General features: G+C 39.3%; 2 protein-coding genes across 7 annotated transcripts in view; both read right to left on the bottom strand.

Moving 5' to 3' along the window:
* The window catches only part of EPS15L1 (epidermal growth factor receptor pathway substrate 15 like 1), a 45,799-nt gene extending 29,837 nt beyond the window's left edge, over nucleotides 1-15,962 (bottom strand). For 2 of the 6 annotated variants that reach the window (XM_074808476.1, XM_074808480.1), the window contains exons 1-15: nucleotides 15,887-15,962; nucleotides 10,699-10,740; nucleotides 10,385-10,474; nucleotides 9,993-10,040; nucleotides 9,192-9,287; nucleotides 8,508-8,570; nucleotides 7,461-7,586; nucleotides 5,855-5,914; nucleotides 5,291-5,527; nucleotides 4,531-4,688; nucleotides 3,973-4,129; nucleotides 3,172-3,234; nucleotides 1,520-1,605; nucleotides 1,041-1,113; nucleotides 366-533 (exon numbers count right to left, since the gene is read on the bottom strand). In XM_074808476.1, coding sequence (XP_074664577.1) covers nucleotides 366-533; nucleotides 1,041-1,113; nucleotides 1,520-1,605; nucleotides 3,172-3,234; nucleotides 3,973-4,129; nucleotides 4,531-4,688; nucleotides 5,291-5,527; nucleotides 5,855-5,914; nucleotides 7,461-7,586; nucleotides 8,508-8,570; nucleotides 9,192-9,287; nucleotides 9,993-10,040; nucleotides 10,385-10,474; nucleotides 10,699-10,740; nucleotides 15,887-15,916 — 1,497 coding nt within the window. In that variant the 5' untranslated portion in view covers nucleotides 15,917-15,962. Of the gene's footprint in view, nucleotides 1-365; nucleotides 534-1,040; nucleotides 1,114-1,519; nucleotides 1,606-3,171; nucleotides 3,235-3,972; nucleotides 4,130-4,530; nucleotides 4,689-5,290; nucleotides 5,528-5,854; nucleotides 5,915-7,460; nucleotides 7,587-8,507; nucleotides 8,571-9,191; nucleotides 9,288-9,992; nucleotides 10,041-10,384; nucleotides 10,475-10,698; nucleotides 10,741-15,886 lie in introns of those variants that run through there. The other 4 variants (XM_074808477.1, XM_074808478.1, XM_074808479.1 and 1 more) reach the window with 4 other exon arrangements.
* A 1,649-nt stretch (nucleotides 15,963-17,611) lies between these two features.
* On the bottom strand, nucleotides 17,612-21,764 carry CALR3 (calreticulin 3). The gene is given in 10 exon segments (XM_074808735.1): nucleotides 17,612-17,886; nucleotides 17,999-18,091; nucleotides 18,732-18,875; nucleotides 18,962-19,075; nucleotides 19,194-19,407; nucleotides 20,168-20,262; nucleotides 20,950-21,121; nucleotides 21,123-21,150; nucleotides 21,284-21,385; nucleotides 21,518-21,764. Coding segments are annotated over 10 exon segments (1,377 nt in total). The 3' UTR covers nucleotides 17,612-17,718.
* Between the last annotated feature and the right edge of the window lie 161 nt (nucleotides 21,765-21,925).

Raw genomic sequence — 21,925 nt, 5'->3', positions numbered from 1 at the left:
GTCACTTTTAGCTCAGAATACTGATGAGGATCACATTGATCAAAACATGCACCACTGCCCATAGGCTGTGTCATGGGTCAGGAATAATGCTTCTCAACTACCCTATTAGGTTGAACACGTTTCATATATTCACAGACTAATGCCTGTAGAAAGGGACCCCTGGAGATCATCTGGTTCAATGCCCCATTTCTGACCATTATGAAAGGTATTTAGGTTGGCAAAATCCTTTCCTGGACCTCTGTGCTTGTGTGGAAATTGCTATTTATGGTAAAAATGAATAAACCAAGCAAGCTTATTCATTAAATAAATAGAATTCCCTTCAACAAAACCCACAATACTCTTGAGCATGTCCAGAATTAACGTACACTCACCACCTGTGTTTCTTCCTGGCATTTCTGCCTCACATCATTCAGCATATCTTTCAGTTTGGCTTTCTGCTGGTCCATTTCATCCAGGCGGTCTTGGGCATCTTGTTTCTGAGCCTCTAGTTCTTGCAAGTTACTTGTCTCCCTATCTAAATCATTTTGCAGCTCCTGAGGAAAATTCCACAGTTCGTAACTTACATTTAGCTGTTGTCTTATAGGAATGATCAACCACAAACAAACAAACTAGCAAAATCCCAAAGATTCTCTGTGTCATATAGGCTATTCACTGCACGCGTAGTTTTGTTTCTACAGGAACTTGAATGAGACATGAGAAAACAAATCAGTGCCCACAAAATGGAAAGAGTGTGACACAGAGCACATGTAATTGAGCTATCCCAATTATCAAAACCAATATTCTTTGAACACCGATTTCCTAAATTACAGTGTTAGTCAAGCACTAACAAAAAGACATTTCAAACTGTTCATGTATCAGCTTCTATTTATATTAACCAGCATCAGAAGAAAACATTCTGATGGAGAAAAGGAAAATAAAGATCTTTCTATAAGTTAGAGGAAAGACTTGCCCAGAAGCAACACAAGGAAAGACAGAAGAAAGAATGCTTAATTCCCTGTATTTTAGATTAAAATAAAAACTAATAATGATAGAGTTTTTACCTGAACTTCATTAGTCTTCTGTCTGATTGATTCTTCCTTTTCCCTAATGTCCTGCTCTAGCGAATATTTTTCTCTGTAAGACACACAAGCACATATATTCATGATTAGTTAAATAATACAACACACACACATGTGCGCATGCAAAAAATCAATTAAATATTATTCTGGAAACACCATACAGCCAAAAATGCCAGCCCATATTCTGATATATTCTTTAAAGGAGCAAAGGTGTACACAAATCAATTATTCTTCAAAAAATGCTATCTGTTCCATAACCAATCTTCTGAAGCCACCTGGTAGAATCCAGGCTGGCTTTACATAATTGGCTAACTGTAGGGTATCAGTGGGAGATTTGCCACCAACTGCAGTGACAAGTAATTATGGATAAACTGACTAAAAGAAAACAAAAGTAACAGACACATCAGCACTATATACTTCACTGATTCTCCAAGATTTTGTTAATAGTCCACTACTCTTACCTTTGCAGCTGTGCAATTTCTTGACTAATATCATCCAGCTCCTTCACCCCTGTAAATTCTCCTGATCCAACGGAACTTGAACTATCCTGTTAAGAATGAAATACTCTATTAAAATGGCAAGTCATAACAGATCTTCCTTTATAAAGGCTGAGAACAAAGGTGGGACACTTCATTATATGCATTTGCAAAATTCTATGAGAGATATGAAATTATTATGCAACAACCGCTGAGCATGCCACACAATTCTACCTGTGAGACAGAAGAATTTTCTCTGTGCCCATTTAACAGATAGGATAGTTGAAATACACAGCAGTTAAAGGACATGCACAACGTCAATGAATAAACTGCAGGCAATGGTAGAATTAAAATTCAAAAACTAAAAACCCAGCTCTGCTGTAGTCAATAGCAAAGCTTTCAGGAAACTTAATGAAATCAGTTGTAATTTCAGTCTTCCTGAGCCCTGCCACAAATTAATGCCCATTTCTGCAATTATACCCAATTTCCTGATGGTCATTTCTACAGCCATTCAGGTGTAGATCAGGGAAGATGCAGAGGGTATCCCTTGCCTTTTAGACAAGGAAAATGTCATTATAAGTTATTAAGAAAGGATCTCAGCATTTGGAACAAAATTTGTCATTATTATAATAAGGACTGCTAACTCTTTGAAAAAAAAAAATTACTTCAATTGAGCAAAACCTGGAACACTGAACTTGCTACTAGTATGACAAATCAGAAGACCTACCATTTAAAAATAGCATTTTAAAAAGAAGAAAGCACAGTTTGCTTGCTTTGCTCACTTTGAGATTGCTGTGATAACCACAGAAAGCTTGGCTTTATTCAATATTAAAAAAAACCAGGAACCCAACAAATCACAAAGAGATAGCATAGTAAAATGTGACATTTTTTGCAGAAACAATAGGTGAATATACAGTTTAAATAAGTTAATTATGTCCCCCCCTTTTGGGTGAGCATTTCTTTAGTTAATATGTCATTACGTAATCATAAACAACAACAATCCTGACTAATTCTTCAAGCTAGCAAATCGAAAGCTTCTAATATCACTTTTTTATTTTCAGACCAGACACAGATTTGCTGAGACCTGTACTGTGTGCTGTACGGGATCATAAGGTGTTACCCAGTATGATCAAGAAATAAGTTAAAATGAGCTGCTGCATTGGTTAGGATAACACAGTTCATTGTTCCACATGAACAGAAAACTAATCTATGTTCACAGTAGCATACAGTTTATTTCATGTTATATTCAGATAAAACCACAGTAGATGAGAAAAAAAGATACAACAAACTGAAAAGAATGGGAAGCTTAAAGCTCTCACACCAAGGTGTATTTACTGCCTACAGCTTCAGAGAACTAGTACACGAGTAACTTTAACATGCTGACACCAGACTGCCTGTCAAAGAACTTCCTGACAGCTCAATGCATCTCAAATTGTTGAAGGAAGCAGTATCACCAGATCGACAGCCAATACTAGTAACTTCACACTACTGTGACATTATCATCATGCCAAGAGCAAGTGTCACAGAACACAAGAGCAAAGAGACAAGAGAAGGTGTAGAAATAAAAAAATTTCTTTAAAGTTACAAGTGGTGTACATAAATAAATTTGCATTCTTCTGGATGTTACAATTACTCACACGACGCATTTCTGTTAGTGCTGAGATCTCAGTTCCTACAGGGGTCAAGTAACCTGACAGAGTCTATAGAAAAAGGATATAGGAAAAACCTTAAAAGGACCAGAGCAACAGCAACAGTTAAAATATATTTAGAGGCTCAAAAATTTTCTGGTTAGGGAAAGTAAAAAAAAGGAAAATTCTATATAATTTATAGAAAAGATGAATGTAGTGACATGACAAAAGTATTTATTCAAGTTTCAGAAATACACTAACACGCTATTGAGGAAAGGAACAAAGCAGGGTTCATTAGAAGATTAGATGCTCCAGTAAAATGGTATTAACGGTGATGAATACAGGACTACGAGGGATGAATGAAACACCAATTCCCAGAAACTAGGAAGTCATCATTCTTCATATAGACATTAAAAAATTTTTCATTTTCACGGAGGAATTTGGTACTGATCACGGTCAGGGGTACATTACAAAACCAGCTTCTAACAGTTGCTTTTAATAGTTTCCTGAAGTTAAAAAAAACCCACCTTCTCTATGACAAAGGAGTATTTTTCACGCTAGACTTTTCTCAGTGTTATTATTCCTTTACTTATGGAATATTCTACTGCATTTTTCTTTACTGTCTTGTGTTAAAAATTTATGTATATTTTCAAATGCTAAAGAATTTTGTAAGAGGAGATAAGAAAAAAAAAAATTGGCGATTCTTTACCATAGTATTACCAAAAAAAAATTTTACAAAATTCATACTCAAAGCCCATTACTTTCAAAGCATGTAAATTCAGTATTATCTACAAATAATCAATGACTTACTTGTATAGGAGTGTTCCTCTCTGTGGGAGGGATCATATCTGGGGACAGCACTTGTGGAGGATCAATCCCTTTACTGACCTTCTGTTGAATGAGATACATTGCTAGTGCAAACTGATCTTTGCTCAGCTTTCCCATCTGTCTTGTGTCTGCCAAAGCCCTGGTAAAAAATAGATCATACTTATAAACAAGAAAAGCTTATTTCTCCTCTACCAAGAAGTCTGAAATACACATATACATGCAATTTTCTTTTGATGCAGCCTCATCAGAGCTTGTTTATTCCAGTGAAAGAGTTCCATAAACACAGTAGTACTTTATTAGACATATTTAACTGAATAGAATGGTGTTACTCTGAGAAAATATTCAGAGCACTAGAACTTCAAAAAACAATCACAGACTGACCTATATTCCCACATATCGTAGTATGGCAACAGGACAAGTAAAAGAGGTTGGGGTTTTCTGTTTGTTTTTTTGTTCTAATGTTAGGATCACAATTCTGGCTGGATAATCTGCCTTCCCAGATCAGCAAGTTACAAAATACAGCTACTAGGGAATTCTTACCATATATGTGCTAGAAGATTCTGAGACAGACCTGAATGCATAAAAATGTCCTTTACTTCTTGTCCACTCACAAAACCATCCATGTCTGTGTCTGTTTTTAAGAAAATTTCATCATATCGCACTTTTTCAGACATTGGTACTACCCAATTCATGGATGGCTGTAAAACAAAGTTCTGTATTTCAGAAGGTGATAAACAGTCTTTATCAACACACTGAGTATATATGACACTATTCAGAGCTGGATGTGCTGAATATCTTGCACAGTCAAATCTGATTGGTAAATAGCTACTTCCCCTTTTCCCATGAATATTTTAGCTTAATACTTTTTATCTGAATTATAAATATTGATAAACAGCTATTCATTAGCTGAAAAGCATTAATTCTTTGGAAATACAGACCCAGCTAGGCATACTAAGTCCTCATGCTAAATAACACAGGAGCTTTAGAAGGTATATTAATGATTTCTTTGATATTAAAGCAGATACGTTAATAAAACCTTTCTATGAAAAGTGACAATTCCCTGTACGATTTGCTATCGCATGGTCACTCTGACTAAAATTCACCTGCTCTTCTTCTGTTGTTCCAAGTCTTACTATTCTCATTTCACTCCCTCCACCCAAATCACCCAACAACATATTTTCAGAAAAGTGCTCATAAGGCAGAAATCAAAAAGCAGTTTTATTTTTTTCCTGCAGTTTACTGATAACAAAAAAAAGAAAAGAAAGAGGAGGGAAAAAAGGAAAGAAAAAAAATATTTTACCTGTGTTTGTTTGATGCTGTGCTTGGGAGACAAACTCCCTGTGCTGTTCAGACTGTTGACACTACCATGAGACGGGGTAGAACGGAGGCTATCTTTTGGTGGAGGACTTGCAGGGAGAACAGGAACTGCACCAGGAAAGACGGGCGTCTTCTTTCTTTTGGAAGGCGGTATGAGAGAAGGGGGTAATAGTGAAGGAACTGGCTCTTTCTCAAGAGCTCTATAAACCAAATGCATTGCCTGCAAAGGCAAAAAGGTCAGGTAACATTAACAATTGGAAGAAAAAGCAACAAGATTTTCCAGTGTCAGTCATTTACATATTAGTAAAACAAAGTAAGATTAGAGATGTAAACCAGAGCAGATAATTTTGAATGTAATTTCAAAAAGTTTAATCTTGATGACACAGGCAAGAGTCAGTAGATGGATTTGAGAAAGATCAGTTAATAGCTCCGTGTGAACAATTTAGATTAGAACAGTCGACTGTAGCAGAGAAAGCTGCAACGCTCGAGAGAAAACGAGCGATTTGCTCTAGCAGACACACTGAATTGGGAATTTAAAGCAACCTACCACAGCAAATTCGTCCTTGTCCAGGTGACCATCTTTATCAATATCACTGAGATCCCAGACCTAGATCAATTATGATAAAGACAATGATTTAGAGAACAAGTTACATTTTGTGCTTTTGATGTTAATCGACATCGTATCAAGCATGCTCTCTAAAGACTCCTAATAGATTTCTGTGAGGATTGTATTAGTTATATTAGACCTAGCTAAACATTCTCTGATGAAACAGATTGGATTAGTTTTCTGGCAACATGAATCAACACTGGCTCTAACAAATTCTGGACGCAACACAGGCAAGTTTTTCATCTTTCTATGTTGCAATTAAGGAGTCATCAAGATGCCTAAAACCATCCAGAGGTGGTTTCAGAACTGTCCACAGGGTGTGGCAGATTGTCCAAATTTGTCTTATAAGAAAGTTAAAATATTTTAGAATAGTCAATACATTTCTAATTTGCATTGCATTCCTAAATTTCTAGTTCTCATTTTTAGTCAAAAAATTAGTCCACCACCTAAATTTTCTCTAGGAGAGAATTTAAGCATCTATTAACTTCAGTTCATTACTAGGTCAAGTCAACAGAACTTGCAGGGGATTTAGAAGGATACAAAACTTTGTGTACTCTAACACTCAGCCATCAGCTAGCACTGTTTAATCATCAGTATGACTTGAAGACACAATAGTAGTTGGACAGAAAGCTAAGACTGAGGCTCAAGCATCTGAAAATTACTCCGAGCTTTATCACTGGCCTGCTGTACAAATTTAAGCTGGCTGATTAGTCCTTTGCCTGTTTCCTCAGTCCCCTAGCTAGTCCACAAACTTTTCTGGAACAGGAAAAAGCTTCCTGGATTTCTATCATGACAATAACAAGATAACATACAAAGCTTTTCAAGACCAAGTACTTCACAATATTCAAGTACAGAAGTAAAACAAGTCATACTTAGATTTTGTAGATAATACAGAGAAAGAGGCAGTTCTTCCTGAAGAGATGAAAGTATAATGCAGATACAGCTCTTACATAGAATGTATTCATTCTCAGTCATATCAATATGCAAAACATTAAAAAGACGTATTTTAAATGGAAGCAGACAATACTTGAAGGTTTGCTTCCCTTGCAAATATGCAATGGATGCACTAAACTAAGATCTCAGAAGTATTTATAAATATACATGAAAAAAAATACTTGACAATTTGACAGCTACAATAAACTAGCACGTTTTAAAGCATTCTCTTGTACAAACAGTGGATAGATTTAACGGTATGTCTAATAACTTGTATTTGGAAAAATGACAAAACAGTGGAATATACTGTTATAAAAGCTATTATGGTTTAGGAGAGCTTTTTTTTTGTTTTTAAACAACCAAAATAAAAATTTCCAGCTCTTAAAATGAATACACAGATAATGAGGCCAATCTACTCTAGGGCCCAAATTACTATTATTATTATTTCTAAGTGGAAGACTTCAGAGTCTACTTAATGTTCTTGCTTTATAGCATGCACTCAATGTAAAATCTCAGCCAAAACCTAATCTATGTTGATGTTACATTTAAATATTTAATACTGCAACTACAAGAAGCTAAATAGAGAATAGCTAAATCTAAACAGTGTACTTACCCTTCCTAGGATATCAAGAGGTAGCTTTGAATTCATCAGTACTGGTTTTACTTTGTCTCCTGAAAGTAAACCATTTACTGGCAAAAGGCTTTCAAAAATACCATCAAACTTTGCTTTTTCTTCCACCTAGTTGGTAAGAAATAGCCTGAATAAGTAAAAAAGTGTGCCTGTGTGAGTGTTGAAAATGAGATCTTGCAAGAAATTCAGACTGGTCAGTAACGTATTCATCCTAAATTTCCAAGCTTTCTTGCAAGTGCCACCATGCTGTATTTAGATGTAAATCCCCATGGAGATAGATTTAGGAGCTTATTTTCAAAGCTAAGGTTATGGTAGCTACGAGACTTTAACGTGCAGCATACAAGATGTGTTTCTGTAGTGTTCTAAAAGGACAATGCATTCCAATTAAAACACTGCTGACCAGATTTTAAACAAACTTTGACAAACTCTGTAGAACTAAAAACTATTCTTCCCAATTAATTTGCTTCCCACTTTAAAGTACAACATGCAAGTACAAAAAAAAAAAAAAAAAATCAGCATTAGAAGTTATTTTATTAAATTTCTACCCTTCAGAAAACGTTTGCATTTGAAAATTAACTAAATACAAATAACCCCATATATATATCAAGTTACTTTTATCCAATGATTTATGTGTATCACTGAATACTAATTAGAACATATGAACTCAAGCCTTAAATTAATACTTCAGGATGGTTTTGGTGAAATGCTTTGCTGTTCTCAGTGGGGTTCCTTTATACAAACATGAAAGTGCCTACTACTAGGATTCTGGAAGAAATCCAGGCAGAAGATTAGAATTCATTGTGTCTTAAAAACATCACACCAGGGGTTGTCAAAGGCTTGTTTAATACTTATTTCAAATATAAAACTACAGCTCAATATTATCTATTGTTCACAAATCTGTTATCAGAAAGAGAGGACTTCTGAAATGGGAAATATATTTGATACAAAATTCTCTCTCTGGGAAAATCAGCAACAAGGAAAATATTTACTTTTAAAGAATGGATGGAATGTGTTGTCTTTTACACTTACCCTAACAGCCCAGTGAGTCTCTGTTGAAGGTGGCGTGATCAGCAAAGGACTGCTAGTGTCATGCTAAAAATTAAAGAATTTTTTATGTATATGTATGTATATAAAAATACACACACTTCTGTCTCTGATCCTTATTAATTGCTTTAAGAGATGGTTATAGACATGAAGCTTAACTACACTGAAAAAAGAAAAAAGGCTGCTCATGTACCCAAATAAAAATGTTGTACTGATTTATACTATTACAGCACTTCAATAAGGATGTCAGGTCCATTAGGTACCCACACACAGAACTAAGACAAGGTAAAGGAGGTTCCATAGCAGCTACTGCAGACAAAGCTACAGTCATGCCCTTTACTACACACTCCTGTTGATCCAGCCACAAAATCATCTTTTTTTTTTTTTTCGTCTTTTTTCATAAATGTAGAGTTTAGCCACATCAGCTTCCTGAACAAGCTGACCGTAGTTAAGCTGGCATCAGTTTTGCAGTCCAGGAAGGGGCTGGTACATAGGACTGAGGAAGATGGGACTACGGCAGCCACGACTGCAGTCGTCCTAAGGAAGAGTTTGACAGCAGCCCGAAGTCTCAGAACCATGACATTTATGAAACAGATTATTCCAGCATTCCAACTGAGGCCTCACTTCTCATATAACACATATATACATTTAGGTATATATATTACTTACAAATTTAGGAGGTGGCACAGTCAAGTTCAGGCTGCTCAGGTTAACATCATGGCCATTCTGTGCACATGCTACAAGGCGCAACGCGACATAGAAACCCTACAAACAATAGTGTTTTCTATTAAAAGAAGCAACCAGTCTAAATCAGTCTCCAATAACCCATTTATGTACTAACACTATACATGTGCAACTCAGTAAAGTATGGAAACAACAGATGTGTAGCCCCATTCAGTTAACTGCATAGTGACAACTCCCCACTGCTTTTAAAGATGATTCAGGAAAAACGTCACAATAACATGAAACAATTCAGAAAAATTCAAACCTAGCTTTTAAGAAGGACTCTCCCATAATTAACAATAGTTAATTTTAATAGTTTTTCTCAAAAATTTCAATAATTTTTTCTTAAAAATTAATGTTTAAGAAACCCCCTCCATATCTACAAGTAACTTGATATTTGATATTCTAAGCCATTTTTAGTAACACTAGTTATATTTTTTCTTGCAAGAAAGACTCCTAAAATAAATCTTAAAATCATAGTTTGTGTTTGTGAAAGACTCAATGACTGTGTATCACATCCTATTTACAAAACAAGAGAGAGGCAGGAAATTAGATCCAAACTTCTCCAGCAGCCTCACCAAGTAACATACTGGGATATGAGCAGTATTGGGGAAAAAACCTCATCTTGTAAATGAAAACTTTTAAAAAAAAAAGCTAAGGATAACTACTATTGATATCAGGGTTTTCTTGAAACAAGGCTAATCTGTGGAAGGTAACTTAAGAGGTCTACAGGCATATTTCATTTACCTGTTTATCCAAGTATCCTTTACCCTCCGGGTCAGCCAAATCCCATATCTGTGGAGATACAAAATAAAAGCCATTGTGATTTAAAAATAAAACTTAACTCAGCTCAACAGTTCATACTGTACGTCTTCTTGAACTGTTCACTGCAGCTTTCAAGCTATAATATACAATGTTATTCAATTCTCAAGTTAACAACAAAAATGTTACACAAAAGACAATTCTTCCTTTTAGATTCCTATAAAACTCAGAACAACACCTTGGAGCTGTTACAAATCTGTGGTTAACCTTATGTTCTATGGATCTGATTTGCATTCCACCGAATTCCTTCTTGCAAACCCCTCAATGTCACCTGCAGTTAAACAAGTGCACTGCATCATCTAAGTCCTTCAACTTACTTTTCCAAGAATAATATCAGAGAGACCGGATTTTTTAAGAAACAGCGCAGCTTCACTTGCCCCAACTCTCCCCGTATATGATGGATCTACCTGAAAGATAAAAATTCACATTCAATTGAAGCATGTCTGTCATGAAAGCAGAGATAAATAAAATGTCTCCTGTCTCTAGATCAAAAGGAGTTATACAAGCATGCATTACCACTCAGCAGAGAATTTACAGAAGTTTAGCGCTGCACTGGGGAAAGGAAAGAGAGCGAAACCTTGGGGAAGAGGAAATTACACTTTATTTTTAAATTCCTTTTTAAAGAACCTACCTGTTTGTAGTAAGTTTCGTATAATGGATTCCCAGTAGAAAACTGAAAAACAAGAAACACATTAACAAAGAATGAACTGCAATCTTTAGGGACTGATAGGGGAAAAAGAGCATACATTACTTTGTGTGTTACGTCTAACAAAATATAAAACAGTGTATTTATTTGCTGTGCTCCAAACTGGATGCTTGAAATCTAAGTGCGGATAACAGAGATCCCCCAAAACTTGCAGCCAACCTACTGTCACCTCTTAAAACTTATTCACCAGCATTTGTACTTATACTCACACTTTTAATTAAGAACACTATGTGGTAATAAGGTTTTGTAGAACAGCTTTGAACTATTTGCCAAGGTATTTCAGATCACAGTTTGAGAACTACTGATATCAAAGGCAGAGTTTTCAACGTAACGCTGACTTGGCTACCTCCTGCATTGTATATATACTTATGGAATATTTTCAGCAGACAGTTATACACACACACAGAGCCCTGGTATGAAAATATGCCTGTGTTTATGCATTTTCGGGTCTAGGATCTTAAATTGAAACAGAGTTAAAAAAAAAATAATTACAATGAATGGTTAATTAACAAATGTCACAATTCCCTGACAGTGTTTGAGGATTTCAAATTGGTGTTATCACTGCATTACACAAAAGCAGCAGACACAAAGGTAAGCCCTGCCTTTTTGTAATACTAAACAAGCAGAGTCCTCTTCCCTTTTGCTGACATTCCAAGCAAATGAGAACTGAAATGCCAAAAGAGGCAGAAGCCCCAACACCCATCTGCTCAGTTGCCTCCTACAATTGCCACACAAGTTCTAGCCACGTGTAGTTATAACCCCACACTGCTCTCCAGCCTCAATGCCAAGAGCAAAAGCAATCAAACAAGTCACCCCTTTGAGCAGTCAAAGGCATTTAAAAACATGCAACAATACAACCCAATAAATAAACACAGTTTAATGACTGAGACGCAGAGATGCCAAAACATCCCAAAGCCTGCTTGGGACAACTGCTCTCCACCTGCAGGACACAGGTCAGATATCTGCCAAATGATTATTTTGCACTGACTCTGATCACTGGTATGTCACCTCCCAAACGCTACCTTCTTCCTTGACATCCACATGGATTTCTGGATGTTCTGCCCACACTGAGGGGAAGTGAGACTGAAAGATGATGAAAGAAAAGGCTGATGAAGAGCGTGAATTTTTATTTTACACAAAGAGAAGACGCCTGTAAGTTTACAATAAACATGCCAAATCTTAATTTAAGGAGATACTCAAAATAACTAAACCCTATTAATCAAAAGCAAGCGAACACCGAGCTCTTTCACGATCAATTGTTCCACTTGGCTAGATAGAGCATGCATTTTCTGAAGAGCTTCCTAAACATCTTAAATGTACTTCACTTCTATCCATCAACAAAATAAGCCACTGCATTCTCCACCAGTATGCTCTAGAAGCTCTTGCTCTTCCAGAAGCTCGAGAGTCATTCAGAAGAAAGCTGCGACCATAACTCGTAAATCTGACTCATCTTTTTGCTGGCTTGTAAACAATCACCATAGATAAGCACTGTGCTCCTGTCCAAAGTAGGAAACATCATTCAGAGAAAAGGTGGAAGTAGGAAACAGTCTGTCCACCTCTGAATAAAATCAAGTATGTTTTAGCCAACTATCACCCAACTATATATCTCTCATTTATCAGAAGGCTCAGAGAAGTTAGGCAGAGACCAACTACAAGCTCCTCTAACTAATTTGGCGAGTATCCTAGAGCACGCAGAGACTGGATTCATACCAAAATACAGAGCAAACTGCTCCAGCAGCAGTACTGAATGATCTCATCCCATCACCAGACATTCTTGTCATCCTCATTTGATATTGTCAGCCATGACATACAGCTGACTTACCTGACAGAGGTGGCAAGAATCCAGAAGAAATGTGCTTAAATGCTGTGAAGTTTCTTCTACAGCAATATATTCATCCAAGTGCTGCTGGAAAGCACTTCATCACTCAATTCTCTACTTGCAGAATTTTACAAAGATTAAGCCTCTCTGACCGATTTACCTAAATGGCTGCATCCCTGTGATGAAGCAGACCTGACAAAATGGGCTCAAGTGATAAAAATAGCATAGCTGCCTATCTACCCGTCACCACATGTGACTACATCACTATCATTCAAGAGGATTCTGTAATTTCACGGCATCTGCTGGTGAAGAACCTACACAAGGCAGTGTCAATGTCAGCAATCAGAGAAAAACATTTTGAAGAGTTTTCAGTTGATGACTGGTCAAAAGATATAACCTGTTATACGGCGGTTCCGTTTGACTTACAGTTTAACAATCCTCTGGTTTCTAGGTCTACTCCGTATTCCCCAAAGCGTCATCTATGACCAACAATTACACCATCTCCTGAACAGACTCCAGAACCCTGGTGCCTTGTTTGACCTCTAAGTTGATTTCCTGTACAAATCTGAAGTTCAAGTCTCAAACTTGCACTCTCACGGCAGATCTGGTACCCTGCAGTACACTCACATGAACACGTCTCCATGTCCCTTAACACAGGTCTGGGAAAAAGGCAGGCGTAAGCTGCTGCCACCAGAACAATTAATAAAGCCAGTCCTAGCAGCCTATTTCCTGAGGTCATCTCAGGGCCACAAAGAACTCTGGATCAGATGAATTACTTTCCTTGGAGCCTTCCTGTTTCACAAGTTTATTTCAGCCGCTCTTGTCACATAATATGATAGATGAAAATAGGTACTGTGAAAGGGGAAAAAACCCCAAGGTGTTCCACAAAGATGAGAGACAAAAGGTTGCTGCTGTCCCAGAAAGATTACCTTTGCTCTTACTCTACTTGCTGAGTATCCTGAGTTGCCTCAGAAGACTGAGCTACAAAATGATCTGCGCTGTCCCAATCTCTCTAACATAACTCTCCATAACCTCCAGAGGCTGTAGGTTGAACATGCCTGGCACAGTGGAAAGACCACTGATAAGGTGATCAAATATTCAAGAAAAGAAAGTTATCAAAGATAAACAACAACTGAAACTGGATTTAACTCCAAGAACTGATTTTATGTGCTTGCTCTTCAACTGTTTTTATGCACAGCCAGTTGAAACAAAGACAGCTGAAACGTTAGTTTGCATACACTTAGACATCTAAATTCTCTTTCATAAAAGCGCCGTAAAAACATAACTTCATAGAACAATAGAACCATAATAAAATTAACGTATGAGAACAAATATGATTAAACACTTTCACATGCTTGCATTACCCATATTGTTTATAGTTCCTAATACATTGATATCAATATTCTTATTTTCTATCTTTCTGAGTGAACACGCTTCACCATTATAGCACGTGTAACCTCTCCGATTCCTTTTAATACCATTTCTGGCATTTATTATAAATAGCACATATCTCTATAGTAATCACAAAACTGAGGCTATTAAAAGAGGAAGTTTATTCATTTCCAGGGAAATTCTGTTTACTGCCCTGATAACTCCTAGATCAGTCTTGACAGTTCAATACAGAAAAACTAGAATGCTTCCACTGAATTAGCTGGAAAATAATATGGCAAAATAACTGTTACGTTCACAGAACATGGCCTTTTTCCCTCAATGTAATATGTTATACGAAAGAAAATACTATGCCATTCTCTCAAATACCGATTAGAATTTAAACAAGACAGAAGCAGGATTTCTAGTATAACATTTGATACACTTTTACAAATGTACTACAGAAGTTCCACAATAACAAACTCTTTCAAGTCCAGAGTTTATTTTACATATATTTTACACCAAGTTACTTCAGTTGAAGACTTTTGGTAACAGTTTGTATGTTTGCGGATGTCTTCAGATGCTTCTGAACATGTTTATTTAATTAAACAGATGTTAATCAGGACTCCTACTGCTATCAGAAGCTAAAAAGCAGTGCACTCTCTAAATAAGATGCACAGCAAATTACATATTACTCAAGCATCACATAACTCCACTGAAAGAGAAATTTTCAGTGCATCCCAAACAGAAGTCCATTATTAAAAGGAAATCAATATATTTAAATAATTTGAACTACCAACAGCAGTTGTTCTCAATTCCTGATTGTCCTAGTAGTAGAAAATAGTAGTAGAAAATAGACTGGCCTAGTGTAGAAAATAGTTTTAACTTCAAGGCATTGGGGGGTTGGGGGGGGTGTTGCTTTTCTTTTGTTTTAAAGGAAATAAGTTAACTGCTTGTCTTCACAGGAGTATGGAAAAGAATAAACAGTGATCACACCGTTCAGGTTTAAATTATTTGGGTGAGAAATGAATGAAAAAACTTGTAACAACAATAACCACAAAAATCTACCCAGGGATCCCAAACATTGAAACCAGAGCTCGAAACACAGCCTCTTCCCAGAGTAACGCCACCCTCCTTGTGCGAGACAAGCTCCAAGGTTCAGGGTCTTCCACTCCCCTGCAGAAGCCTCATTCTCCTGCTGATGGGTGAAAACCTCCTTTTCACTCCTACCCAGTCCCCTCCTGGTGTCCCCTCGCCTATGGCTTCGCTACTCGTGCACCTCCCAAATATTACGCGCAGTCATGACACCCCACCAGCTAAAGGCGGCATGAACCCCTGTTACAAAGAGGAAAACAGGGTGACGTGACCGAAGTCCCGAGCAGAGCGAGCCCCAGCCCTGCTGCAGCCCAGCCCTGGACCTCAGACCACCGGTCCGCACTAACCCCCGCAGCTCAACCCCCGGCGCTGCAGCTGGGCGAGGGAAAAGCATCCAGAAAGCCTCGGCGCTGCCCTGCCCCTTCCCCACGGGGGCAGCTCCGGGGCCTCCATGAGGGGAGGGCGCCAGCGCCTTTTGTGCCCCCTCAGCAGCGGCCGGCGCCTGCCCCGGGAGGCTCAGCCCCGGCCCGGCGGCGAGGGACAGCCGGGGGCTGCTCGCCCCCCTCCGCCCCAGCCCGGGGCCTGCTCCCCGCCCCGCACCGACCCTCTCCCCCCGCGGGCCGAGCCCCTCCCTGGCCGCGGGGAGAGGCAGGGCCTATGCCCCAGCGCCGACCCGGCCCCGGATGCACCCGCCTGCTGGAGGGGGACCCGCACCGGGGAGGGCCCGCTCCCCCTTCCCCGATCGGCGCTCAACCGCCGGGGCCGGAGGGCCCCGTCTCCCCTCAGCTGCCCCCACCCCCGTCCCGGCAGGGTCCGGCCGCCGCCGGTTACCTGCTGGCTGAGGGGGATGAGCGCCGCCATCTTCCTCCCACTGATTCGGGCAGCGGCCGGGGCGGGGGGAAGGCGGGGCGAGCGGCGGCGGGAGGCCGCCCGGCCGCGCCTGGCACCGCGCGGCCCCGCTGGGCCTGGCCTCGGCGGGCGGGGGCCGGGGCCTGCTGGGCCGCCGCGGCCGGCAGCTCGGCAGAGGCGTCGGACCCGGGAACAAAGCGGCTGCCGGCTTGTCTGGCCCCGGCAGCCGTTCCCCACGCGGCGGGCAGGGGCTGCTCCCGCTCTCTCTCTGCTCCCAGACGCGGCTCTTCCCCAGCTGCCTCCAGCAAAGCTGGCGGTGACCTACCTACGTACGGGCAAAGTAGGTCTAGGGAAGGCTGCAGCTGCCCGGTGGAACATTCTTCCAGGTAACAGAGTCAAGGCACTGATGGACCTTTTAGCTAGATGGCCTGCATCCAACTTTCTCCTGGACAAACCTCTGTTGTTTTACTTCATGACACTAAACCCTGTCAAAACAGACCTCGCCCAGTTAAGCTTCCTCTGGTCTGTGATCAAATATTGAACATCAAATCCAACAAAGTTATCAAATCCATGACTGCAAAATATAAATACTGAACAGCAGCCTGAATCACTGTGGCCATATAAAAGCTAAACCACGAATCTACCCTTTTTCCTAGTCAAAGAGCAACTCGTTACAGTGTATTTGAAAAGCTTTTAAAATTCTTCACCCCAAAGCCTCACGGGAATTGTTTAACAGGGGACAGGACTCAGCCAAGCAGAAACAAAAGAATTTGACCTCAGCTGCTCCACAGGCTAGAAACTAGTCCGGCTGAAGTCGGGGCTTCCACAGATCCTCCCACTCCCTCTCTCCTTGCCACACAAAACTCTGCTCAGCCAGTGTCAGGGTAGCAGAGAAAATGCAAAACCATTGGCTCTGGAAGCCTGATTTGCTAAATGAGCCTGGCTTCAAGTTTTTGCTAGATTTACAGCATTAGTTCTTGGGGAGGGAATGCAGAAGAACAGAAGGACCTGAGAAAGGACGAAGGAAGTGACTGAACAAGTTATAGGAGTTACAAGAGAGGTCAGACAGAAAAATAGGCACATCGTTCACTGTTTCAACTTCCTCCTCCACCAGAAAAAAAAAACACTATTTTGAGACAGCTTCCAAGCACTGTATGTATTCATTTCAGATTTTTGAAGGGGAAGAACTGTCTGGCTAGATTTAAACCTTTAAGGACAGATTTGTGAATGGACAGACTAACATCACTCAGGTCCCCCACCGAGACAGAGAGCTAGAAGCTTCCATCAGCAGCCGAGCAATGGCCGAGCAGCCGAGAGCAGCCCCGCGGCTGCAGTAATCCCTGAAACTCTGACAGGTGCTCAAGTACTACAGAAGTTTAGCAAAGCTTATCTCCTTAGTCTGAAACACACTTCACACATTTGACATGCCAAACCCTTTAATGAAATATTGTAAAAAGCTTATTATGATATGTCCTCAACCAAAATGAGCATGAATTCTACATTTAATATTAAACCATGAAAGTGTAATCATTCCAAAACCTAGTGCTTTATTACAGGTCTTTTTAATACATTTTAGCGGTGTTAAGATATAGTTAATTAAAAAATTAACCTTTTCTATAGAGAATTTACCTACGTTTTTTTTCTTAACTATAACAAAAACTGGTCATAAACTTTAATGTTCAATTTTTAGAAAAATCCTGTTTTAATACAACTCCATTGGTGCAGATTTCAACAAGCTGTTAAGAAAATATCAAAATCCTTATGTGAAAAAATCCCTAAGTGATTTAAGTGAAAAAGTGAACTTCAAGTAACAATTAAAGCTCTTCCTTCTTGATAGTGTTCCTCACTGCTCTATCCTTTCCAGATTCTTTTTTTCTCTCTAGTTTTTCCTTAAACTGTTGCTCAAAGTATTTTTCTTCTGTAACCCTTTCTCTCTCCTGCTCTTCCTCAGTCTGCTTTATGTTAATTTCCTTTTCAGGACCCTAATATTAAGATTTCATTTTTATGCACCAATAGTTTCTTGATCAGATTAGACAGGGGATTTTTAAATTGTGGTAATAAAGAACCAAAACAGACACAAGAATTTCACGTGACCTCTGTTCTTCCCCATGTTTCATTGCCAAAGTCTTCTGCATAAACCTCATCATCTGTTATCAAGAAGTTGTCAAAAATTGTGCCAGCTCTCACCTTTGAAGGAATAGGGGGGGAAAAACCAAGGATGTCTCTTTGTTCTCTTAAAGAGTTTTCTTTTTTTTTTTTTTTAAACAATATGTTTGTATCATATATTCAATATAGAATAATCATATCAAGAACCCCATAGGTTTTTTACAGAATTTGATGAAGGATTCTCTCTTTTTGGACAACCATTTTCAAGAATCTAAAGAACCTGTTTTAACTTTAGGCAGACTTCATTGCTCTTCCAAGTTTTAAGTCTCATCACTGGCTCGTCAAGAAACCTGAGATAGAGGCACCCCAGAGGGCAGTTTTCTCCTCATTAATCTCTGGGTAACTCAGGAGTAACTGAGCTGCTTGAGGACTCAGTCATACACCTCAAGTCAGGTGAAATTAAGTCATATTTTACAACACTTAGAAAAATTAGCTTAGGCACCTCACTTACCTGCAGATGTTTATCATCCAAACAATAACTACAACAGAAGATTGGTGTGTCTTAGACTTTTCAATTTGTACACGTATTTAAATAAGAGCAAGTTAAACACATAGGTCCCTAAAATACCAAAACAACAGATAATGTTTATATGCAAAGGGTAAACAGGTTGCTATATTCTCAGTGAGAGAAAACTTCTTTTTTCCAGTAAAGACATCTCACCTGCCAGATATCTAGTCCAATGATACCAATATTTTCATAGCTGTAGATACTGAAGTCTGGCGAGTAATTTGGATTGTGAATCTGTGGATGAGGCCAAACTCCTCTATAATTTGGGTTATCAATCTGCCTTGGTTTCCATTCCCCCTGGGATAAACCACATATTCTGAAGTCAGGCAAAAAAAAGGTGCTTAAAGTGTTACCCATAACTAGGATCACGAGATTATTTATACTCTGTCTAGGGGATTCTTGACCATAGGATAATGCCATGCTCCATTCACAGCATCATCCCAGTCTTCAGGTTTCCCAGCACTTGCGTCCATAACATATTCAGGTTCATCCCAATCCTGTAAAAAGACACAGGAAGATTTGGAAAGCAAAACTAGCGCAGAGTTCAACTTTATCAAACACATACCCGGTAGAAATGAAATAATCCAGTAATGCAGAATAAGGGCAGCAAATTACCTCAGGTTTGATGTAATTTGGATCATCAATTTGCATTCGATCATCCCAGTCCTCACTGGGTTTCCTCACTGTCAGATCATTAATTTTTCTCGGTGGCAAAAACTCTAAATCATCTTCTAAGTTGCCAGATGCAACCATTTTATTATCAACTTTTACTTCGTAAGTCTGATCTGGCCTTATAATCAAGGTATATAGGTGTGTATATCCATCAACCCGGGTTTTAAAGAAAGCAAGTTCAATTTTTAAGAACCTTGAGAACTCTTGGGAACTGTCTCACACCAGAATTTTAATGCTAATTTCTAATGGATTTTTCATAAGCAGTAGTAAGAAAAAAAAAAATTCCCAAAGTCTCCTAGAGGGGGAAAATAAATATAATGACATTTTTCATATATATTTTCCAGTTCTCCCATCTGTGTCTCTGAACAAAACTGAATGGTTGCAAGAACACATAGTCTATACCTGATTGTCAAGAGGAAGTGTCACAAGATTGACAATAGTATCAGATAAAGTAATGATTTTAGTTGATATTGAATACAAGTTATTTATATCCCAAATACCTAAAGCAAAGGCACGTAAAAAGGTTTACTACACAGGTTAAAAGCAAAAATATAAAATACAGCCAGGATCTTACATTTATATCACAAGAAAGCGCTCTCCCATTATGAAATGTGGAATTAAAGTTACAATTAAAAACCACAATTACATATATTGCTTAATAACATACAGCACCATCCAATCTTATTCCATTCTGTTATCAGGTATCAGGAATGCAATTATTACATCGCAAATATATAATGAACTAAGAAATATCTGAAGTCCCAAAATTAATATGACAAGATATGATGAAAAGTGGAACATCTCAAAGGTGTTATGTTTGGAATAGTTGTTTGGGGTTTTGTTTTGTTTTTTTCTTCCCAATATCCCTGTAACTTGTTTATTTTAAAGTTTATGTATCTTTGAAATGTGTATTTACCTTGCATCTGATCACTTTCTTGATTGGACGGGGTTTATTCTTGTAATTTAAAATAACATGGACTTTCCTTGTCTCAGATCCACAAATATCTGGCCCTACAAAGAGATTATAGGCTTTGTATCGTTAACTTCTTTGCAGAAAAATACAGATTGTTTACCTTTTCCTTCTAATACCGTTAGATACCTCTCCCATTCCATGTATTTTGATATATTCCATTCCATTTTTAACGGATGACATGGCTTCTACTCAAAGTCTCTAAATCTACCTTCGAATTAGATTTTGTGTAGTTGGGGGTTTAGTTCTGTTACAGAACCAAACCCAGAAAATAGATATTCAGGCAATATAAAAGTTAACTCTGCCACAAGCTGAATAATTATATTAGATACATGACAAATTTCACTTTGACATACAAATGTACAAATTTCACCAAGTCACTGGAAATTACATACAAGTATATACGGGCAGATAATGGCCTACAGTACATTGTTTCAGTTAAAGGACTTAAAAAAATTAAATCTTGCTGAACAACTACTTTTATTCTAAGCTCATTCTAACCATTTTCAGTCATGTCCTTCAAATCAGCTTAGAATGTTTGCATAAATATGTATTTTGTTAATGCATATTTAGAGATCTCTCAAGCATGAAAGAGCAAACTCCTTACAGCCACACGTCCTGATTTTTTTAATAGAGCCTTCCTTTATGATTTTTCCACACCTATCTTTGAAGAACTGCACAACAGCAGTGATAGTATTTTAGTAATGCAGAAATAACTATAAACTCAGCAAACATGATGTAATAATGTGAATCTCCACTTAGGTTCTTCTGGTCCAAGTTTGAGGAAAAATTCTTAACATATCCCCCACCACAATCTATCTTCTGCTCATGTTTCACAGTATACTGAATGACCAGAGCCTTCCCTTTGTTACTAAATGGTTTAAATCATGAGGATAGCACAAAATCCAGAGTTTCCACTAGTTTGTAAACCTGTAAAGATATAATAGTTAAATTTACAGTTTTCTCCATTTGCAAAGAAAAAATACTTTTATTGCCATGCGTGGCACATCCATAAAGGCAAATCCCCGACTCCCATAGCGTATTTCAAATGAAACCCACATACCTTTATATCACACTGCATCTCCATAAAACTTCCCTGCAGGGAGTTTAAACCTCCCGAGGTCCACCTTGTACTCAGAAGTCACCCACCTCTTCTGCCAGGTGGCTGTTCCATCAGCAGCGACACACGAGTGGGGTCAGTAACCGCGGTACAGCGAGGGGGGCTCCCTCCCCACCAGCTCGCGCACCCGCCGCCATTACCGGCAGCCGCCCCCTCTCCCCCCTGCCCTCGCCCAACCTCTGTCCAGAAACTGCTCCTGGAAATACACCACGGCCCGGGCAGAGCCCAGCGCGGCCCCGAGGAGCAGCGCCAGCCTCAGCGCGGAAGCGGCCGGGGCTCTCCCGCCGCGGCCTCGGGGCCCCTCATGGCCACCGCCCTCATGGCCACCGCCCTCATGGCCACCGCCCTCACACCGACGCGAGCCTTCGCGCCTCAAGCGCCGCCAGCCCTCAGCCTCGCGCCTTCGGGGCCCCGCCCTTTCCATGGCGGGCTCTGATTGGCTGCGCTCCTTTAACTTGTTGTGACGCGGGATCAGATTGGCTTAGCGCCCCGGAGGGAGGGGCGAGCTGCCACGTGCCCGCGTGGCGAAATGCATGCTGGGGCTTGTAGTCGGCGCTCCCCCGGGCCGGCGGCAGTATCTCTTCT

Source organism: Strix aluco, chromosome 29 (genome assembly GCF_031877795.1).
Source record: "Strix aluco isolate bStrAlu1 chromosome 29, bStrAlu1.hap1, whole genome shotgun sequence".
Classification (NCBI taxonomy): domain Eukaryota; kingdom Metazoa; phylum Chordata; class Aves; order Strigiformes; family Strigidae; genus Strix; species Strix aluco.
This window is presented reverse-complemented; position numbering and strand designations above follow the sequence as displayed.